Source organism: Dama dama, chromosome 21 (assembly GCF_033118175.1).
Source record: "Dama dama isolate Ldn47 chromosome 21, ASM3311817v1, whole genome shotgun sequence".
NCBI classification, from domain to species: domain Eukaryota; kingdom Metazoa; phylum Chordata; class Mammalia; order Artiodactyla; family Cervidae; genus Dama; species Dama dama.
In genome coordinates, this window is record NC_083701.1 from 9258297 (window position 1) to 9281422 (window position 23126).

General features: G+C 47.5%; 1 protein-coding gene across 1 annotated transcript in view; it reads right to left on the reverse strand.

Annotated features, from left to right (window-relative positions):
* Positions 1-23126, reverse strand: part of TG (thyroglobulin) — a 237245-nt gene that overhangs the window by 127477 nt on the left and 86642 nt on the right. Inside the window, exon 35 of the mRNA XM_061123155.1 lies at positions 18934-18996. Within this exon, the coding sequence (XP_060979138.1) occupies positions 18934-18996 (63 nt within the window). The remainder of the gene's footprint in view (positions 1-18933; positions 18997-23126) is intronic.

The window sequence follows — 23126 nt, forward strand, 5'->3', positions numbered from 1 at the left end:
TACAGTGTACCCTTATGACAAATATCTGTGGGCATCTACCTTGTGCTGGCAAAACGCAATGGCCCTCTTAGGTGCAACACTTCACAGCCACAAGGTGCCCTTACTCACCACCCAAGCCCTTTGGGAGCGATACTCCATCGCCTTGTCTCCCTGTCTGTAAAACCTCATTGCGCTTGATTCACACGGCGCCCCAGACAGGGATCAAACGTGAGGAGTCAGGAGCTGGGAGAGGTTGCATGACTTTCTAAGGACACTGAGCTGGATGGTGACAAAGCCCGAGACAGAGCCTCTTGGCTCTAAGTCAGTGCTTCTCTGCACCCCTCTGAGCCTCCCACGGGGTGAGCATCCTCTCCGAAAGGTTGTTGTCTTTGATAGCAAAAGCTCTTAGCTATATGAGGAAGCCTATTATTTTTATCTCGAACCTGTCTTTGACACCACAGTACTGAGAGTCACTAAAATTAGAATGGTAAATAAAGTAGCAAAACAATCTAGCACCACTAACCTTTTTTTTTTTTCAATTAGAAAAAAAGCATAGGAAAGGATAGAAGGAAGGAAGAAAAAGAGGAAAAAAAGGTGTACTCAGAGAAGTGGTCAAATAACACAACTAGATCTCACGTGGATTCAGGAAGAGGAAGGTGAGACCCCCATACTCATCCTGGAGCCGTGGGACCACTCTCAGAATCTTGAACCATGTATTTCTGAACTTGGGACCTGGTTTCCCTGCAGGAAACCCAGGGCTGTCATTATCTTAAGCATCCTCCATGTGTTGCTATTTCTATGGTCAGTGCAAGTGGCATTTTTGCAACACAGCTGATCTGAGGCACATATTATTAGATGGTGAGTACAGGGAAATTTCAGAGAAAACTTATGATGGGATTTCAGGACTGAACCTGCCAATTATGGTCTTAAAATGGAAGCTTTGGCTGCCCTCCATGTTTAGGTTGATGTCTAGGGGAAAACGCTCTAATTAAAGGGTGACTGTCACTGCCAGAGTGAGAGCCAGCTCATCGGTGGCCATCCCAGGGCCTGGAGCCAGCTCTCTGCCACACCCGGCACCTGGCCCCTCCCCTGGCCCACAGGACCCCTGGATGAATCATTGCTGCCATGCTGAAACCAACATCTGGGGTTCAATATGCACCTCATAAAAAACTCTGACAACAAATCCCTTGTGAATGTAAGATCATAGTGAAGCATGAAAGCTAAGTAGTCTTGGTAGCATTTCATAAGAGTCCACTAATTTGTCAAGAACTCAGCAATACCACTGCCACTTAATATTCACGATAAACCATGCTGTGGCAACCATTACGTGCACATTTTACAGACGAGCAAACAGATCCGGAAACACACGCAAAGGGCTTAGCCAACAAGTGGTGCTGCTTGGGCTCGAGTCCAGCTCCTTCATCTTCAGCATCCATGGTTTACTCCAAGGGTTCTGTTTATTCACCAGGTGAATGAGGCAGTGGTGGCTTTCAGACTCACCCAAAGGGATAGTCTCCCCTGAAATGCGGCCTCTGTGGTTTGTTGGTTAGTTTTCTCCCTTTGTGTAAAATCTATTTTACAAATCGCATTGCCAGCATCACTTATTTAAAAAAGAAGGTCACTGGAGTTCGCCGGCAGTCCAGTGCTTAGGACTTGGTGCTTTCGCTGCCATGGCCCTGGTTCAATCCCTGCTCAGGGAACTAAGATCCTGCAAGCTGCCCAGTGTGGGCAAGAAAGAAAGATTTGGAGTGGAAAGGAAAGGACAGTTCCCAGAGGGGCCGAGGAGGCAGGATTGACAGGACGGGGTAAGGGAGATGGTGATGAAGACCATGGGATTTCTGAGTTGGACAACAGACCGTGGGGTGGAAAATGTCCATGAGGAAAGAAAGAACACGGCGTGGGGGCACAGAGCAGGACAGAGGGTGGCGGCAGTGATGGGTTCCCTTGGGAATGTGCTGGGCTCATAAAACCTCGAAACGCTCCTGTTTCCGAATGTCGCTGTGTTCGGCAGCAGGCCTCAGTGTCGGGCACGCGGCCCGGGTCCACTGTGCTAATGGCCTCCCCGAGGAGTCCCAGAGCCAGAGGCGGGAGGGGAGGTGTGGATAGAATCCCCCGGGCAGAAAGCCAGGGGTCCTGGGACAAGCCTGTGGCAGTGGTGGCAGGGGGAGGGATCAGGCAAAGGCATGAGGAAGGTTTTGAAATCTCCTGCTGCTTTGATTATGTCTCCCTGCACTCCACAGCATTGCTGAGGTGGGGTGGGCTGAGGGTAGGGGGGCAACTTTGGGTAGGGCAGGCCTCAGTGTGATACCAGGGTCCTTCCATTCCCTTCCAGGCAGCATTATTCCATATTAATGTCGAGTAAGCTTAAAAAAATCGCTAGACTAAAAACACATTTGAAAATTTCCACCAATATATGGAAAGTTGTATTTCATTCCCTTCGCGTCCTCCCTCCCTTCCTTCCTTTTTTCTTGCCTTCCTGTCTTCCTGCCCTCCTTTGTTCTTTCCAGAAAGATGTCAGTTAAAGAAGGAAATGTTTGGTTTTGATTTTAAGGTTCAAATAGAGTAATTTCAGGTGTTAAAAATAGCCACAACAAAACAAACGCCCACATAACTACAGACCTGTGTTGAGACAGGAGGAGCAGGTCTGTCCCTTGCTGACTGCGTTAGCAAGGGCAAGCGTCCACTCTGGCCTTCGCCTCTCAAAACGAGGGCAAGGAGCCTTTCAAAGATTTTCAATCAGATCCAAGTGCAGAAATGTCAAGCCAGTTGTGACTGCCTGACCTTGCCAACGTTCAAATAATCACAGACCCATTTGTTAAATGAAAAGACTGATGGGATTTTCTTAAGAATCACCAAGAATGGAGATAAAAAGTAGAAACTCTAAAGCACTGAAAAGAAGCCAGGACTCATACTGTTTTTCTTATAGTCAAGAACCAAGAATTCCTTTCTGCTCCTTAACGCTTATCAATGCTGGATATGGGGAAAGTTTGAGGAAATAATGGAGGTGGTTTCCATGCCCAGGCTGGCTGGCTGGGGGAAAACATCATGGTTTTGAAGTCTTTCAGACAGGAAAAGGCTTTCAGACAGGAAAATCATTTCAGGCAACAGCAATCCTCTGCAATCTTGGCATAAACAGAGGGTAACAGGGTTGTTGATGCTGCTTTCACAGTTTAATGCCCACAAGCTCTAGCTGATGACGAAACTTGTGTGCTATCATTATTAGATGGGACCACTGCTCAGACATCCTCATTTCTCACCAGACACCGTCTTTCAAGTGAGAACCACATCACATTGGGCTATTTTTACCCTCATTAGCAAAAAAAAAAAAAAAAAACCTAGATGTTCCTTTGATAACAGAAAGAAAAAAGAACCCCTTGTTATTTTGCAATCATCTGCGAGATGAAAATGGGACCAGAGCTAACTATTTGTCTCTCATGTCTGACCTTTAAAGCAGACCCTACTGGACCCATTTCAACACTTATAACACTATAAAAGTATCCAGGGACATATTTACCTCTGTTCAGCCCCTAAATACCTACTTTTGAGCTCCCCAGGAGGCGTGTTTTCATCTTTGACTTTGCACTTCCGGAGCTTAGCAGAGGGATGGTGCTGAGTGCTGTGGTAGAACTGTGTCCCGCCCCACCCCAAGATTCACTCTTCAAACTCACCCTAACCCCCCCGCACCTCTGAATGGGACGCTATTTGAAGACAGGGCTTTACGGAGGTAATGAAGTTAAAGTAGGGTCATCAGTGCTTGCTGCGCTAAATCGCTTCAGTTGTGTCCAACTCTTTGTGACCCTATGGATGGTAGCCCACCAAGCTCCTCTGCCCTTGGGATTCTTGAGGCAAGAATACTGCAGAGGGTTGCCACGCCCTTCTCCAGGGGATCTTCCCAACTCAAGGATCAAACCCACATCTCTCATATCTACCTGCATTGCCAGGTGGATTCTTAACCACTAGGGCTTCCAGGGAAGCCCTGGTCCCTAATCCAAAGAGACTGGGGTCTTCATGAAAAGGGGAAATTAAGTCCTAGAAGTGGGCATTAATGGAAAATGATGAGCAGACATAGGGAGAAGACCACCATCAACAAGCCAAGGAGAGGGTTCTGGAATAGATCCTTCCCTCACGGCCATCAGAAGGGACCCACCCTGCAAGCACCTTGACCTTGGACGTCCAGCCTCCAGAACTGGGAGAGACTAATTTTCTATTGTTTAAGCCTTCAGTTAGTGGCATTTTGTTACATAGCCCGAACTACTACAGTGAGTGAATATTCAGCAAAAACGTCCATTCCTTGACTCACAGTGAGCCTTCTGCACTCCCTGTTGCACAGACATGCTGAGCCTAATGATAGTTCTTATCACGTCATATTACAATGGCTGATGTTTCTTAAGCAGCTCCTATTTACAGACACATTGCAATGTGCTACATGTTGTTTCACTTAATTTATACAGAGTTGTGTACGTGACTGTTCTGGTCACCACTGCATGCATGTTCTAAGGCAGGACCACTCTGGGGGCAGTCTGCCTGCCCCAGTCCCAAGCTCTGCCCACTGCTAGCTCTGATTTAGGGTACACTGCACTCTGTAAACTGGAATAGTCTGGCCACCCGATGTCACCTGAGTCAGGGCTTCCCATATGCTAAGGGTCAGAGTTTGCTCTTGATCCTTCCAGTCTCTTGGAGGAGGGGGCTGGAGGCTGCTGGGCCAGTCTTCCACCTGGTTTTCCCAGTGCCATGTCATTGCATCCAACGTGTGTCACGGCATGAGAAGTCAGTGAGCCTTGGACGCGTGGTGAGGGTGAGGGCTGAATGGACTGATGCCTGCAAACTGCTTGGCACGTGAGAGTGCTCAGTAACATTTATTAAAGAGTCACCCCTGTGTGCTGGCCTCCAAAGCCAGAGCTTCCACCTCTGTGCCATGCTGCTGAATACACGAGGGTGTACATCTTGTCATTTGTATCAATAAAACAGGGCATTTTCAGCCAAAACATGAGCATTAACAGTATCAGCAGGACTGCTGCCACCTCTTTACTTTCCTGATCAAGCTTGTCACACGGTAAGGGGTAGGTTATGTGGCCTGGGAGGACCAGAGAAGACCTGCTCAGATGATTCAGGGACTTGGGAGGAAGGATGGAGAAGACAACACATATTCAGACTACAGCAGGGTCAGCAAGACTTTTCTGTTAGAAGCCAGATAGTAAATATTTTAAGCTTGGCTGCCCCACATTCGTTATCTGCTGCATACTCTCTGTATGTTATATATCCATTCTCAGATTATAGGTTCTGAACACACTGCATGCTGTGGTTTGCCACCACTGGTCCAGAAGGCAGAGACAGAGGGCCATGGGTCCAGTCACTATGCACCATGATGGGTGGAGGGTCTACATTCTGGGAACCAAAAACTCAACAGGAAAGTTGACAAGGAGTTTCTGTACTTTTTCCAGGAATGAGGAGTCATCTGGGGAATGCCATATGGAAGCTAAAATATTGTAATTTTAATGGTAACCCACTCCAGTATTCTTGCCTGGAGAATCCCAGGGACAGATGAGCCTGGTGGGCTGCCGTCTATGGGGTCGCACAGAGTCGGATACGACTGAAGTGACTTAGCAGCAGCAGCATGACACATTGATAGTTGCCCTTCCTTCCTAACTTGGCATGTTAAAGTCCTTTTACAAAATGACAAAGATTTGTTTGGTTTGGATTTTTTGATGGTTCTTATTTGGTAGAAGGAAAAGTTGGCAAATATGAGCTGCCCTCCAATTCAAGGGTAGAATCCAAGCCTAAATCCACATGGTCTTATCCTACTTCTGAACCAGGCTCCTGTGGCTCCCAGCTCTCTGAAACCACCTCCCTGCTGCCACAGCAAACCCCTCATCCTTCCCTATTCACCGTGTCCTGGAAACAAGCGTTCCTACCATAAAGTTCCCGGCCTTCATTTTGGGTTACAGTCTTCTGGCTATGGAACATTCTAGTATTTCTCTCATCCCCAACTAGGGATGTCTGGTCATTCCCCCACATTCTTCCAGTTCTTTGCTAGCTGGAATTATCTTTGCCAGCAAAGATAATTCTTCCAATTATCTTTGCCAAGATAATTTCCATCTTCACCCCAGCTACTGCTAAAATCTCGAGTGACTTTATCATCTATGATAATGATGGCTCATTTCTCATTCTGGTCGCAGTTTCTTGACCTCTTCAAACACAGAAAACTGTACCTGCACTCACCCCAGCCAAGCACCTCCACAGCCAAACTGTCAGGGCACTGGGTTCCATTGCCATGCCAATGCCACTCATTCAAAGTGCCACATGCTGCTACATCCCACAGCCCTCCTTCCTCCCAGAATTTTTATACTTTATTCCATTAAAATCAGCTCTTTCATTTCACTATGATTTCCACTTTCTAACCTCCTCCAGGTTGCCCATCTTCACTGGCTTCTCATAAACCAAGGCCTCTCATTGCTTGGTCAAGCGTTTCAACTTCCCTTCTGCCACAGCACTCTCAACCCCCTTCCCTTCAGTTGGATTAATCCAATGGGCCTGCTTTCTCTGCAACTTGTCTCAACCTGAGCACAGCTAAAGAAATACCCACAAACAGACTGGCGCCTTTATAGGTTTTGAGTCTTCAGCCTCCACTGAACTCTCTGTGCAGCCTGATACTGTGGTCCTCTCTTTTCCAGTCTCCTCAGCCAGGCATCACCATGACACTTGCCCTCTCAGGAGGTCCCTGATCCCTTGCCTCCCAGAGGAAAAGTGACCATTAGCATCAGCTTTAACTTTCTGCCCCCTTTCTGCTCTCTGTGAAGCCTCCCATCTTTCCCTCTTTGTTTCTTCTGAGAGAAAGGGTGGCTATTTGAAGCCAGTTGGACATCCATCTCCAATTTCCCCCTTCTCCTCCCCATCTCCTACACGCCTCATCTACCCTGGACACTGACACTTCAGTCTTTGTGTGAAAACATACCCACATTTCTCCACCATGAAACCAACCCATCACCTTAGGTTTCTTAACTTGGGCTCTGGGTTTCACGGAGTCGCTTGCATGAAAACACATGCAAAATTTGGTACCTATGGAGGATACATTCCAATACTTTATCATGGGTGATTCATGATCTAAAAATGCTTGGTTACCAACAAATGTTCCACAATTCTTTTTTTAGCTGTCAATCTCATTCTCTCTTTGACTTCAGAGCCAAGATTTTTTGGAAAGTCTGTAGTTTCCATTTTTCTCAAATCACTACTATGTAGCTTCTTCCCTCTTCACCAGCGAAATTTACAAAAGGCCCTTCATGACTAATCCAATGAATATGCACAGCCTTCATCTTCCTTGAAGGTACTCTGGTTTCCATGACTCCACACACCCTGGTGCTCCTTTTAGCTTCCTAGTGCCTCTTCTGGTTTCTCTTCTGCTCTTCCTTTAAAGACTGCAGTTCCTTGGGGGTCTGTCCCTGACCTTTACTATTTACATTCTATATACTCTCCAAGGGTGAGTATATAGTATATATCTCATGACCCCCAAGGCTTAAAATACCACTGGCATGCTAGTGATTATCAGAAGTATCTCCAGGACAGACCTTTGTCCAAGCCTCACGCTGAGATAGTCAGGACTCACTAGATAGCTCCCTGAAGCATCCCAAACTCGGCATGTTGAAAGCTGGACCCTGAAGTCTCACTTCCATCCTCACGCTCTTTCACTCATTCCCTCTTTGCATTCTCTTTTTGAGAACTGGCACCACTACCCGTGGGACTGCCGACTTGAAATATTCAACAGTATCCTTAACCAGTATATCAGCAGACTGTCCATCTAGAAAGGACACAATACAGAAAGAAAATCAAAATAAATGGTTTTATTTTTTTTCCAAGTCTAAATATCCACTATAAGTGGATACTCTGTGTGGGGTAAATGCATTTATCTGATTTTCTAGTGAAAAAAAACCAAAACAAAAAAACATGGCCTCCAAGTTTTCACACGTTCTGTCTGCTGCCTCCCTCACCTGTGTCTCCAGGCTCCTCTCTCATCCACCTGCTTCCTACCACCCCAAACTCATGTTTGGCGGTCTAGCAAAACATTCTGTGTTGTCTGACTTTGTTCACTATTCCCTTTGTTTGCACTTGCAAAGTGAAGTCAGTTTATGCACCTGATAAGCTCATATCATCTTTCAAAACCCAGCACAGATGTCACTTCCCTCAGAAACCCTCCCAAGAGTCCTTCCTCGGCCATTCCCAGGAGTTTCTCTTCTGCTCTAAGTATCTTATAAATATGTCAAGTGTTCCACTGATATGCAGCATTGCAAGTTACTTATGTTTTTTCCCTCTGTTAAATTATGAGTTTCTAGAGATCAAAGAGTCTGCCTTGGTTTTATTAATTCTCCAAGACTTGTCATAGTAGCATATAAAAATACTAACAATAGCAGAACTTCCCTGGCAGTTTAGTGGTTAAGACTCACCACTTCCACTGCAGGGGGCATGGTGGATTCCTGGCCAGGGGACCACAATTCTGCATGTTGCACAGGGCATGGCCAAAAAATAACAATAGATATAGATATATAGTTGCTGTTTAGTTGTTAAACTAAAAGAGTTGTGACAACTCTTTTGTGAGCCCATGGATTATAGCCTGCCAGGCTTCTCGGTGTATGAGATTGCCCAGACAAGAATACTGAGTGGGTTGCCATTTCCTTCTCCAGAGGAGAAGGGTCATTTCCTGACCCAGGGGTTTAACCCAAGTCTCCTACATTGACAGGCAGATTTTTTCTTTTTTTTTTCTTTTTTTTTACCACTGAGCCACCTGGGAAGTCAAATAAAGTTGTAGCTAGCATTTATTAAAGGATCTAGGGCTCTACATGCTAAACAGGAATATCAATATCACAATTTTGCATGAACTGCCCAATCCATAAACATGTAACAAATGAGTGAATTAATAGAGCTCCTTAACTAATAAAGGAGAAATGGAATACTCACTCTTTTTTCATCTCTGTAAAGATTAATGCTATGATTATTCTCACACCACAAGACCTCAGTAAATAATAATTGAACAAAATCAGTTAATTGACCAGTGGATCACATAGAAAGCAAATAATGTACATGAGATTTTATAATATCTCACTTTTATGTGGCCCATTCCTGTTTGTGAAACATTTTCATTTAAACTGTGATATTTAATAACGGAGGCTTCTCTGTGGCTCATATAATTAAGAACCTGCCTGCAATGCAGGGGACCTGGGTTTGACCCCAGGGTAGGGAAAATGACCTGGAGAAGGGAATGGCAATCCACTCCAATAATCTTGTCTGGAAAATTACATGGACAAAGGAGTCTGGCTGGCTACAGTCCACGGTGTCACAGAGTTGGACATGACTGAGCGACTGAACTGAACTGAACTGAACTGAGTGACTACACATTCAAACTGAAGCTTGGAGCTGGTGAATCACAGGGCCAAAATCACAGCTCATGAATGTCAAGGACTTGACCCAGACTGTCCCCTTCCAATCCCCATCCCACTGCAGCTGCCCCCTCCCTCCCCGGGCTCAATTCCAGATCATAAACTGATTTCCTGCAGTGGCATGTGGGCTCCCCAGGCAGCACTAGTGGTAAAGAATTTGCCTGCCAATGCTGGAGACTTCAAAGGTGGGGATTCAATGCCTGGGTCGGGAAGATCCCCTGGAGTAGGAAACGGCAACCCACTCCAGTATTCTTGCCTGAAGAATACCACGGACAGAGGAGCCTGGTGGGCTGCAGTCCATGGGGCCACAAAGAGTCAGACATGACTGAAGCAACTTAGCAGGCACGCAAGCGGCATGGACATCCCAGGCAGGGGTTTTCAAAGACATCTGAAACAGTCCCACATTTACTGAGGTTGTGAGCTTGTGATTGGTGAGTAATCACCTTTTACATTGCTAACTTCAAAGACACTTCTCAAGAAATGTCTAAGAAAAAAGCATACCCAAGAAACCAGACTCTGTCCACGTCCTCACAGCAAATCACTAAATGTGTCACAAGCAGAATTTCCTAGTGGAAATTCAAAGGCTCAGGTTGAATATGATTTCTCTCAAAGAAGTTTGACTTTTATCAAGTGGAGGCCCCAAATTCCACCCCCAGACAAAGGCTTCCTGGGAGGTGGCAGGACAGCTGGGTTACTTGGAGCATCTGAACTCTTCCTTGGAGTCCCCAAGTGATCCTAGGAAGCTGGGGAAACGTGCAGAAACTCAGAGGCACACATGCATCTGAGGACCAATGTAAGCTGAGCAAAGTAATTCCAGTAATGAAGAGGCTTCTCTAGGGACTCTGAGCTCTTGTGTGGGACAGAGGCCACCCTGACCTCAGTGGACTGTGGGGAACTCGCTCAAGGTCACAGAGTTGGTTTGAACCCAGGCAGTCAGGCTCTCAAGACAGCACTCCCACCCTCCGCCTCTCCAGCCACTGTGGGGGCAGGAGCCGCTGAGCTGTCCCCACTGACCCCTTATTCACTACACACGTTAGGTATCATGCTAAACACTTGTCCTGCCCGATTAACCCAAATCTCATAGCAACTCATGGATGCAGGAGATATGAAGAGTCTGCCTCGAGAAACCCAAGGCTCAGAGAAGTGTAGGGACGACTGGCCCAGGACACAGAGGAGGAGCAGAACTGGAATTGAAACCCAGATTTGCCCAATGCCAAGGTCTCTCTGCTTCACTGCTTCTGCTTCTAAAAACATCTACCAAGAGCTTTCTGCTTCCCTCTGGGTAAGTTATCACAAAAACAGAAAATAAAAAACCACGCCTTAAAGTGTAACCGAACCAGTCATTAGAATTACCAAAATAGAAAAGTTAAAAGAGAAGTATAGAGGCCACTGAAGCCAACCCCTCCCACAGCGAGGGAATCTCCAACATGCTTGAATACTCCACTGACGGGGACCTCATCCTCTCCATCTCACACCATCACAGTAGGACCAGTAACGCCTCTTTCTCCATCCTCTGACCCCACCCCCTCTCATCTCATCTCCTACTGCCCCCTCCATGAGGTAATGTCTACATGGAAGCCCTCCCACAGTCACCCCTGTGCTAGGCTCCTCTCCTCTCCTGGTAACTTCACTCATCGAGGAGGGAAGGTGACTACTTCCCTGACAAATAAGATTCTGTTCCACTAAGGAGGCCAGAGAATTCAGCACAGGCTCCTGATGGCGCAGTGGTAAAGAATCCTCCTGCAATGCAGGGGACACAGGTTCAATCCCTGGGTTGGGAAGTTTCCCCTGGAGAAGGAAATGGCAACCCACTCCAATATTTTTGCCTGGGGAATCCCATGAGCAAGGGAGCCTGGCAGACTACAGTCCATGGGGTCACAAGAGTCGGACACAACTTATCAACTAAACAACAACAACAATAAAAAATAAAATAAAATAAAAACTTTGTGTAGCACTAGCCACTGGTAACATAGTATTACCATTTTTAATCAACAGAATTATTATAACCCATAAAAATAAAGGAAATCTACCACTGTTGATAGATTGCTTTCAGAGATGGTTTAATTCATAATCAGCTCACAGTGATTACAGTGGTCCTAGGAAGGATAACCATTCTGAAATATTTCCCCTCAAATGCTTAACAAAGGATCAGAATTTCCACTTTTAAAAATGAAATCTTCCTGGTTTACCCACTTCTTAAAATGTGACCACTCTTGGGAAAAATGTTATTATACAAAAGGAGGTTGCTGCTGCTGCTGCTGCTGCTAAGTTGCTTCAGTTGTGTCCAACTCTATGCGACCCCATAGATGGCAGCCCACCAGGCTCCCCCATCCCTGGGATTCTCCAGGTCACAAAAGAAGGTTGGCATATTTTGTTCTTGACCCTATTTCCCTTCAATTCAATTGAGCCAATCCTTGAGGAGTAGTATAAAACTGGTGCTGTCTGAGAAGGAAGTTATTAAGGTAAATCCTTTGTTTTCTCCAGTCTCTAGGATCTAACAAAGGTTTAAGACACAATTATTCAGCAAACATTAATCAAATGTCTCCCAGACACACCATGTACAGTTGCACAGGTTGTATACTATACAAGTGCAGGGGCAGCATCCACAAAGGTGACCTGTGAAAAGGATCCCTTAGAACTGGCAGTGCTTGACCTAATCTAGCTATTCCAACATGGCCAAACTTCATCAGGCATTGGGGAAGCAGTTTTACACATAAGGCATCTTTTAAGTTTAATAACAACCTCTTTGAAGACACCATCATCTCCATTTTATAAGTGTAACAACTGAAACTCATAAGCATCCCTTAAATTCATCAAGTTCACAACCTAAGGAGGGCAAAGATGGAATTCCTACATCCCATATGATTCCTAATCTATTCACCTGGTTACCATTCATTAATTTATTCATTCTTTCAACAAGCATTAATTGAATCACTATTAGCTTTAAAATGCTAACTTAGAGCAAAATGAATATTTATATTTTTCCTTAAAAAAGCAAATAATTGTAAATAAAATAAGATTGAGTGTCTACTAGACACCTTGCTAAGTGTTTAGGATCAAACCATGAGTTACATGATATCTGCCCTTTGGAGCATGAAATCTCACAAGCAAGCAAACAAGAGAAATACGTGTATTCATTCGGGGACTATTTCCTGAGAACTGACTAGGTACAGTCATGTTTCTAGGAGCTTAAATATAGCAGTGAACAAGACAGATAAAAACCCCTGCCCCATGTGACTTCCCTTTCAGAGAAGGGCAAACAATTACTCAAGCAGTACACACGGGAGAAGATTTCACAGCACAAAGCTACCCAGACACTACGGCAGGGTGAAGGGGTAGGGAGTGCTGAAGAGGCTGCTTGATGGGGACGGTGGAGGGTGATGTTAGCTCAGCACCAAGGAGGCACCAGCCCCAAAGATACACCAGGAAGAAGGCTCCATGGAGCGGAGCTTTCTGAGGCTCCGTTCATGGCTCTGGCCCTAGTATCTAGTGCCCGGCAGAGCAAGTGCTCACTAAACTCTTGTTGAACAAACAAGCGAATGAACAGGGGGATGGCAGCTGAGGCAGAGGAACCATAACTGTGACCCAAATCCTGCACTTCACCAGCTAGCCCGAGGCTTCCTCCTGCCTCCGTGGATAGAAGTGAAGCCTTCGGAGCTGGAGGCCAGTTTCCACCTGTGTCCCACTTTACTTCCCTCTGCCATGGCTGGGATCCCAGTCCTCCAGCCTCTTCTCCATCTCAGTCCCTGGGTCTCCGAGCAGCAGGGCATAGGTCCGGGGGACCTGCCCCAGGCAAGGCTGTGTCCAGAGCACACTCAGTCCTGCCGGTCACAGCCACCCAGGCAGCGCAGGGCCAGGGCAGGTGGGCGTCTTGGCTGCAAGCACTGGTCTAGGTGGGCACTGCCGCTGCTAGCTAGACTCAGCGCTCTCGGCAGGCTACAGACAGGAAACAGTGCGTGCCTGCCAACCTCGCTGGGCCCTGGGATATGGAATCTACCTCTAGACACCACTTCCCATGAATAGGGACAGAGTCTATACTGTGAGGTCCAGAGAAAGGCTGTGTGTCTCTGTGTACGTGTGCACACGTCAGCTCTGTGCATTTTGAAAAGGAGATTTAAGTTTTATGCGAACACGAGGCAATGTTGGAGTCAGTGCCTGCTCACATGGCCCTTTCAGCCCAAGGACCAGAAGGATGAAGAACTGGCGTGTGTGTGGGTTAACACATCACCACGCTAGTGGCTATGGCAGGCAGGTGACAGTGCCCAGGGTCGCTGCAGGACACAGTTGTTAATAGGTCCCATCCCAGCCTCAAATGAGCCCCAGATGAGATCATTAAAGTATAGCGCCCCTGGGATGCAGGATGTCCTCCAGAACCCCCTTCAGGAATGAAGGGCTCTTCCCCAGCTGCTGGGAGAGCTGCTGGCAGAGACCCTACTGTCAGACCCCTGCAGGGAGGGTGGCACCCCAGAAGGGCAGCCATATCTATGTGTGACCAATGTGAGGGTGTAACAAGTTTAAAGGTCATCCCAGCCTCCCCGGAGATCAACTGAGCTAAAGTCGCACTGAGGCTCAAGTTCTCTCTCTGTCCTCTTTTCCTCTTCCACCCCCTGGACTCCACTCCCTAAAACATGACCTGCATTCTAATCTCCGAGTCTGAATCCTGGGGGACCCAATCAGCAACAGTCAGCATCTTCAGTGGGGAGCCTCTGGGTTTGGATCAGACTGGGTTTGAATCCCGGCTCTACCATTCATTAATTCTGTGACCTTGGGCCTCTCTGACTAACAGTTTCCAAGTCTGTAAAATGGACATAAGTGTACACACCTCCTAGGGCTGTTACGGGGATGAAAATATGGAAGTTCTTAGCACAGTGATTGGCAGATTAAGGTACTATATACATAATAATGGAAACATTCATGACTTTATAGCTCTGACCTTAAATGGCTGTGACTTGGGAGAGTCACTCTTTCTCTCTCTGCCTGTTTCCTCCTCTGTAAAAGGACGGGTTTGAACTTGGGAATTATTACAGACATTTCTTGAACACCCAGTCCTATCAGGTTCTGCGCGGAGTCTTGTACTTTTTATTCTACAACACAAACCTACTAGACTGATATTTCTTATATTTCACCACCATCCTCACTTTACAGAGGCCAACAGAGGCTTGAGGAGGCTGAGGAATCTGGCCCCGGAGTACCCAGTGGTTAAGTGATGGGGCAGGATTGGAAGCCGGGCAGACGGACTTCAAAGCCCATGGCTGCACCAGAATGCCCTGATGTTTCCCTCAATCAGACACACACTCCCTGCCAGTGCTGGCATTTTTTATGATCACACAATTCTGCCTCCAGCTTAACGGAAAACATTTGCAGAACAGATCAACTGAATTCCATCAGCTCCTTGGCACAGCCAGGAAAGGACAGAGGCCAAGCAGACAAAGTTGATTGACTACAATCGTGTGTCCCCAAGAAAGCCTATTGGTGCGGCCACTTTTATCTCCATCAACTTGGAGTTCAGGCTTTGTCACTGTCGCCGAGCTCCAGGCTGGGGTAGCTGAGCAGGGCAGACTTTGACCAGGCATCTTCTTCAAACACACCTCTCACCCTCTCAAGCTGCAGCCCCACCCACAGCCTTGATCTGCCGGTAGCAACCTGTGCTCACAGTCAAGAGCGAGCCTCCAACTAATAATAAATAAATAAATAAAAGGAAAAAAAAAAAAACGGTGTTTTGAAATTCCTCAGGTGAAAGGAACTCAGAGCATAGACACGATTTTCTAAGACTCACATTTGGTGTCTTCCTCTGGCTTGCACTCTAAATACTCAGTTTGTTTCAATGACACCACTAAAAGAAGAGCTTCTGAAATAGTGGATGACAAGCAATTATCCTGGGAATTACCCCTTGAAAGACCCCAAGCTTGGCCTGCAGGGGACAGGGAGATAGTGGCCATCATACAGGAAGCCTCCAATGTCCTAAACATCGCTCTGGACTTGTTGTCATGGGTCTTTTAAGAAGCAATGGACCTTTTCTCTTATGAAGAAATACCATCTTTGTCATTTTGCCTATTTAAAAAAACATACAATTTTCCCTTTTAGGGTAAAATGGCACTTGACACACAGATGACACAATCATTTTCATTTTCTCAAAGCCTGGCTTGTCCACACACCGTGTATCTCCACCTCAGCCCAAAGGGAGAGAGTAATGAGTCATTTTGAAGCTCATTATGGAGGTGGCTCAGGGGTAAAGAATCCAGCTGCAATGCAGGACACTAGAGTTCAATCCCTGGGTCAGATAGATGCCCTGGAAGCAGAAGTGGCAACCCACTCCAATATTCTTGCCTGGAAAATCCCATGGACAGAGGAGCCTGTTGGGCTACAGTCCAAGGGGTCACAAAGAGCTGGATATGACTGAGACTAACACTTTCTCTGCGCTGTCTTCAAACCCGCTAATGTGTTAGAAACCTTTGAAGCAACATAAACCAGAGCTTAGAGTGGTCCCTAGCACACAGTATGTACCCAAGACAGGCCCCCGAGGTTTCACAGGTCATCTTCGACTCCTCTATTCACATTAATCCATCCATCACTGCATCAGAATTCCCCTTTTCAAGCAGATGTTGAAGGAGTAGCTTATACACACAACTTCATAAAAGAAACAAGGCCAGGACTTTAAAAGTTCTCTGGACAAGTCTGAGATGGGGAAGTTCATCTCTGTCACCCTTTCCAGAAGCTCAAACCAAACATTTTCATCTAACTCTTAGTGGGGCCAGATACACGTGGGTTCCAATCCCGGTGTGGTCATTTACCCTAATGGAGCCTCGGACTCCTTATTTGAAAAATAGACCTTGTGACCATCTCAATTTCTTTTGAGCATGAAATCATTTATGCAATGTTTGGTATGTAATAAATACTTCCTTTTCTCCCTGAATAAAAAGCACATAAAGATGAGAGATTTACATATGCTTGGTGTGTATTTGCATGTGTGTGCACACACATGCATGCACACCATCCATGTCAGCATCACAGAGAGGCACCAATACCCTGAAGGCAGAATGACACTCCTGCCTCTGACACATCAAACAAACATGCTCACACTCTTAATTCCAACCTGGGAGCTCTGTGCACAGATGGAATGCTGGCCCCACACCTCTTCTGCTTTCCAACCACACTCGTCCAAGGCATATTTGAAAATACTGTGACATCTCATTCCACTTTCGAAACATCTACCCAGATTCGCAGACTTCGTGTGTTCATGAAGAGTGATGTGGAATTCTATATCTTTTTTCTTTTGTTGGTGATCCAAATCTCAGTAATACAAATCTTATCAAAAACAGACTGGAAGCATTGTAAAATCACCTGAGGATGCTTATACATTGATTGATTTCTATCTAACAGTATACATTTGACATAAGATATCAAAACTTTCTTTATCCATAAATTTAATAAATGACTTCTTAGTGATAGTATTTAAGAATTCTAAGCACATGATGGAAAAAAACACTTTGATTCACTGCTAGCAAGTGTGAAACTACAAACAACTGTTTGGGACTAATTTGGCAATATAGACCTAGAGTCTTAAAATCTAGAGTTTTCAAGCCCAGTAATTCTGCTTCAGAGAAGGTACACCCACTACCACCAAGAAATAATCTGGACATTGGAAGGAGCTTTATGCACAAAGGGATTCTTGTGATATTTTCATAGTGATGAGGAGTCAAAAACAATCAAATGCCCAGAAATAGAGGAATGAGTTAGTGAACTACATGACAGTCGTGGCTGATACTGTTCCATTTGTTTCTTCATCACCAGAGTGGGAACATTTTAGGGGTAAGAACTTGATTGAATGAATGAATGAATGAATATACACATGCATGCACGAATGGTCTGTACATCTACAACAGTTTGGAAATACACACATGATGCAATATTAGGTAAAAACAAAGCATTGAAGAGAAATTACAACTACTTTCCACACACACATTAAAAAGAAAAAAACTGAAGAGATTAGGAAACAAACCAAAGTATTAATTGACATGGAGTAATTTCTAAATAATCCTGTGATTTTTTTTTTCCTTCTGTATTCTGGCATCATTTGCATTTTTCTGAATTAACAAATAGGAAGATGGAACCTGCCTTTGGAGGTTGGTGTGATGACCAAAAGTCTTAGACATGAAATCTGTAAGTGCTTAGACATTGATATTCTGCACAGAACGCTCGGGGGAAAAGTACACACAGAGTCAGCTCTTTTTGCTGAGTGAAGGAAGTGACGACATGGTTGAAGACATTCATACTCTCAGCCCAGCCTTGACTAAAAACGATTCCCTCCTACACGAGCCACGTTCTGTCCCTTCGGCCAGGACCATGATGACACACGTCTAGTGCCTCTCAGACATCATGTCACTGGACAGGAATGATGAGAGCCTCGTGTTTCCTGACTCAGGGGAGGCAGAAGCGGGATGCGCAGTGAGGCCCACGCTGGCCTGCCCACTCCCGCCCTACCCCACCCGGCGCCTAGCGCCCCACACTTCCCGCTGCCCTGGCAGCAGATGGGGCCAGCGGTGCTGGGCACGGTGCCAGGTGCAGGAGGAGACAGCAGCCTCAGCCTGCCCGTGCTCCTGGGCTCGGGGCCAGTGCCCGGCCTCAGAGGTCACTGTGCCACTTGAGGGTACCCGGGGCTCTGAGCCCCGACTCCTCCGCACATAGAAGACCTGACTCCTTTCACTCTGGGGCCCCAAACACCACGGCTCCTGACACGGCCCCAGGCTTGTGCAGGGCTCGTCACCACGCCATACGGTGAAAACAAACCTTAGAAGGAAAATCAGGAGTACCAGTAAACCCCCTACATACGAACCTTCAGGTTGCAGACTTTGAAAGATGCAAACGTGCGTTCTCACATCCAATCACATAAGTTAGTTCACGTGTCTGGCATGCATGGCCAGGTGCGTGCATACTCTGCTAGTGGTACTGTTTGGTGTACTTTACTGTACAGAACTGCAGAGAGTACAGTAGTACAGTATCTTTATTTCAAGCTCAAGATGTCCGGAAACAAGCGTAGGCAGCGGTGAGACAGCTGGTACTGCTAAGATGCACCAGCTGTAGTGTTGTACTACTGTACTTTTCTAGGGAGTGGACTGTAAGATTAAACATGTTTCATTTTTTTTATGTTTGTTCTGTATGCATTATTTGTGCAAAAAGCATTATAAACCTATTACAGTACACTACTGTAAAACGCATTGTGTTCTCTGGGTACCTAGGCTAACTTTGTCAGATAGCATGTCATAGAACACGCTCTTGGGATGGAACGCATACACGTGTGGCAGACTTATTGTACTGGGCTCCCGTCCCACTCGGCTTCCGCTTGGCTGCGTTGTTTGGCCGTCATTTAACCATTGCAAGTTTCCTCGTCTATGAAATGGGTGTGGTGCTGGTGTTTGCTCTTTGCATGCACGTGTCTAACTGAGAGTAGCTTGATGTCAGAAATGTGATGGACGGAAACGAGGAGAAAGTCAGCCTCACACGGGAGAGACAAAGACGACCATGGACTCACCATTCTCCGGGAGGGCAGGCAGAGCCACCGAAGGACAAAAACTGGGAGCGTCATTTCGAGAAACTGAAAAGAAGACAAAGACGGCCTTTTAGCTCTTTTTGACTCTTTGGATCATCAAGCCCCGAAGGCAGGAAGAGAGGTCCTACTTGTTGACACAAAGTCGTGTGTGGAAGGCAAGACAGTGCGCAGAGTGCCTGGTTCCACTCCTGTGTGGTCAGGATGGGGTGGGCTGTGCTGAAGGGACATCCTAACATCTCAGGGGCTTAAAGCAACCAAGGGTCTCCTCTCCCTTGAGCTACGTGCCTGCTGCAGATGCTGGGGGCTCTCCTCCGTGTCAAGCCCCTTCAGCCCCAGGCAAGGGGAGGTTCCATCAGACCCCTGCCTCCCAGACGCTCCGGCTGGGCAGGACAAGGTTGCCCTGCTCTCACAGCTCTGCCTACGAGTGACACACAGCACTTATTTTCACACCATTTGCCAAAGCCACAGGTGCAAAAGTGCACACCAGCCATGGTCCAGAGAGTGGACGTCTAGAGACATGCGGTGAACAGAGGAAATGCCCACTATCGCTGCTTAGCTGGCTCACTTAGGGGAAGCACTTAGCCCCTCTGGGCCTCAGTTTCCACATCTGTACAATGGGGATGACACAGCGAATGCTGAGAATTGCCATGAGCATGACAGGAGGTAGTGTCAGGGCCTGACACGTCACGAGACAGCTCTTCATGGCAGGCGGCAGGGCAGGTGGACAAAACCTGGAGTAGGTGGGCAGACAGACCTGGGCTCCAACCTCCATGTGCCTCTTAGAAGCAGGGCAAATGGGCAAGTGATCTGGCTTCTTCTATCCCCAGCTTCGGGCACTGGTATGAGAGGATGATGTCGGAATTAAACGAGAGACTGCACACACCCGGGAGGTGGCTCATCAGTGCTAATCGCCCTCTCCCCTGCCTCTCCCCTTACTGAACAGATCACAGTCTTCAAAGCCGCAGCATCCTTATCTCCCAATGGCCCAGACCAGGAGTGCGGCCAGACTTTCTCCCTCTCTGAGCTACAGTGCAGCACAGGCAGCGGTTAAGGGTCATGGGTGAGGCTTAGGGTCAAGGGTCAGGAACCCAGGGTTACCTTCCTTGTCCACAGCTTCCCTGTCTGTAAAATGGGAGTAATGATAGTACCTCATTTAGGGCTCTGAGGCTTAGATAAGTTAGTATATGTGAAGCTTTGGGCATACAGTAAGCACTCAATAAATGCTGGCCACTATTTACTCTTAATATCAGCCTTTTTGGGACTTCCTGGCAGTCTAGTGATTAAGACTCTGAGCTTCCAATGCAGGGGGTGCAGGTTCCATGCCTGGCTAGGGAACAAGGATCCCACACGCCTTGGGGCATGACCAAAAGAAAAAATAAAATAAAGTAAAATAAAATTAAAAATTTCAGCACTACTGAAATTGTCAGTGAAGCAAAACTTAAAAAACATATGTCAGTCTTTCATAGTAACACATCCTTATCATCGATGCTCAGCCTTGTCTGCCTCCACAAAAACCTCAAGTCAGATTCTTGTTCCATCTGGTCCCCAAAGCCCCGGGTTGGGTCCCCTCCCACCCCATCTCCTCCTCTGCCTTCTTCACTTTGGTCGGACACGTTGTGACCCAGCCTCCCTGAGTTCTAGAGCCTCAGTTCTTATGTGTCCATTTTGCTTGGCTCCATCTGCCTAAAAGCACCTGCTCCCAGTCATCATTCTAGAGCCTGGTTCCCAGCCTTCAGCGGACACTGGAATGCCCCGGAGGCCTTGGTGACGCACACAGTGTGAGCTTCCCCTGCAGTGTCTGGCCCAGCAGGTGTGAGCTGAGGCCCAAGATTTGGCATTTCTAATAAGTTCCCAGGTGATGCTGACCCTGTTGGTCCACGGACTCACTCTGAGGGTCACTGAGCCAAGGCTTCTGTCACCCAGCGTCCTGTGAGCTCCTCACACAAAACTCAGAACCACCCACCACCCTCCACGGTAGCCAGGGGGCCAGCGAGTTCATTTAAATGTCCATCTTTGCTTCCTCAGAGCAAAGACCTTGAGAGTCAGCACACTCCAGAGAACAGTTATTTGACGGATCTGTAACAAGTCCACCCTCTTGGGCCCAGTGATTCTCCTTCTGGAAGTCTGTCTGGAAATTCAAAGCAAGCTCAGTTTGTGAAGGAAAGATTTATACAACATTAATGAGTCGCCAGAACCTCTATATATCCAAGGCTTGTGAGAACAGTTAGGCAAGCTGTCCACAGGGATAATTACCACGTGCACATCCAGGCACTATCACCTAGATCTGCTGCTACTGCCTTACTTACTCTTTCTCAGCCCCCAGTGTTTCCTGACAGGGTGCTGTCGACCCTCTGGGTGGGACCTTCTGCACCGTGCAGGAATAGCTGAACCCTGAAAGTTCTCAGCCTCCCTGGGCCCCCCGGGGCACTGAAAATCTCAACACCCTCGTTCCCTGGGGGCCCTCCTACAGAGAATCGCACTGTGCAAATTTGAGCCAGTTGCTCAGCTAATTCATGCTTGTGAAGCAAAAGGATGGTAACCCTTCTTGCTTCTTCCCAACTCTGCTTTCAGTGACATCCAGCTGGTGGCCTGAAATGGGCTGTGGCCGGGGTGTTTACACCATGGAAAGTGGCAACCATGACACCCCGCCCTGTACCTGCCCAGCCCTCCCTAATTGTAACACATTTGCCAGAAGAGCAGAAAATGGGGGTAAGGAGAGACCCCACCTCATCACATTGTTTAGGGACTAAATAAGACTTAACACTAGCCTAGCCAAGGAGCTGACACCATGCTAAGCAAGTGGCAGACGCTCGTGCTGGGATGTGAGTGATGCTGAGGAATGAATTAGACAGTAAGCTCTCCTACGTGCAGTGGTTTCTATGTGGGCTGCAGAAAGGCATAATTAGAAGAGCCAGTCACTTCCTTTCCAAGTCATTCCCATATCTAGAACATCTATCTACAGGGTCCAAGTGCATTTGTTTAGCAGAAGAGAGGAAGTGGGAGGCTTCTATTGGTTTTTTTTAGAAGCCGCATTTGACTTTGTAAACAAACCAAAGACCCTGCCCCACTTTCAGGCCACACATGGCTGCACGGGGTGGGGGGATGGGGCGGGGGGGGGTGGCGGTTTGAATAGCAGCTCAGCTCCCCTCTGAGAGGCGCCCCCTTCCAGGCAGCCCGGAGGCCCAAGGCAGCTGGACCACAGTGCAGCCTCTTCCCCTTCCATCCCCACCCTGGTTGCTAAGATGCTTCCTCTTTGAGTACTGTCGCCCTGCCCGGAAGGGGCTGCAAACAGCCTCATTTGCATCCACAGTCACTAGGCCTGGGCCTCTGAGTTCTGTGCTCAGATCCCTGGAACTTTCTGTTCACTGCGGACAGCAGTGAGAAATCACATGGCTCTCTGGGGGGCCCCTCTGGGCCCTCACAGCTCTAGGTTTGTGCCTCTCTCCGGGCTCCTAGGAGACTTGACTTCCATTTTTGTTCTGAGAACACAGCTCAGTACCAGAGTCGTGTCTCTTGCATGCAGGTCTCTGGGGGCCCCGGGGTTGCAGGGAAGGACCATGGCCATCCTACCCACTGTCCCTGCACCCTCCACGTGACACTCCTTCAACTCCGCCCAGACTCCCCCTAGAGCGGCTCCGGTGTGATCCCTTGTAAAACAACATTTCTTGCCCCCCTTTTGTGCTCCAGGAGCCCCCTTGCATCTCCCCACAGTAAGACAAGCCAGAGGGCTGAGTCGTTTCTGGGAGAGGGAGTAATTACTCCAGATGCGGGGCTAGGAGAGCACCAGCCCCACAGCGGTCCTAGCGAACTCGGGGAGAGCACTGCAGAAGTGTTTCTGGCATCACTAAGTGCCTGAGAAATGTTCCTTCTCTCACGTCTGCCTCCCAGGCCAGGCTCAACCCTTTGGGGAAGGACTTCCTATCTCTGGTGCTTCCACGGTGTTTGACGTGTAGTAGGGGCTTCCCTGGAGGCTCCAATGGTAAAGACTCCTCCTGCAATGTAGGAGACCCAGGTTTGATCCCTGGTCGGGAAGATCCCCTGAAGGAGGGTATGGCAACACACTCCAGTATTCTTCCTGGAGAATCCCATGGACAGAGGGGCCTGGTGAGCTCCATGGGGTTGCAAAGAGTCGGACACGACTGAGCGTCAGAACATATTATTATTACATTAGGAGC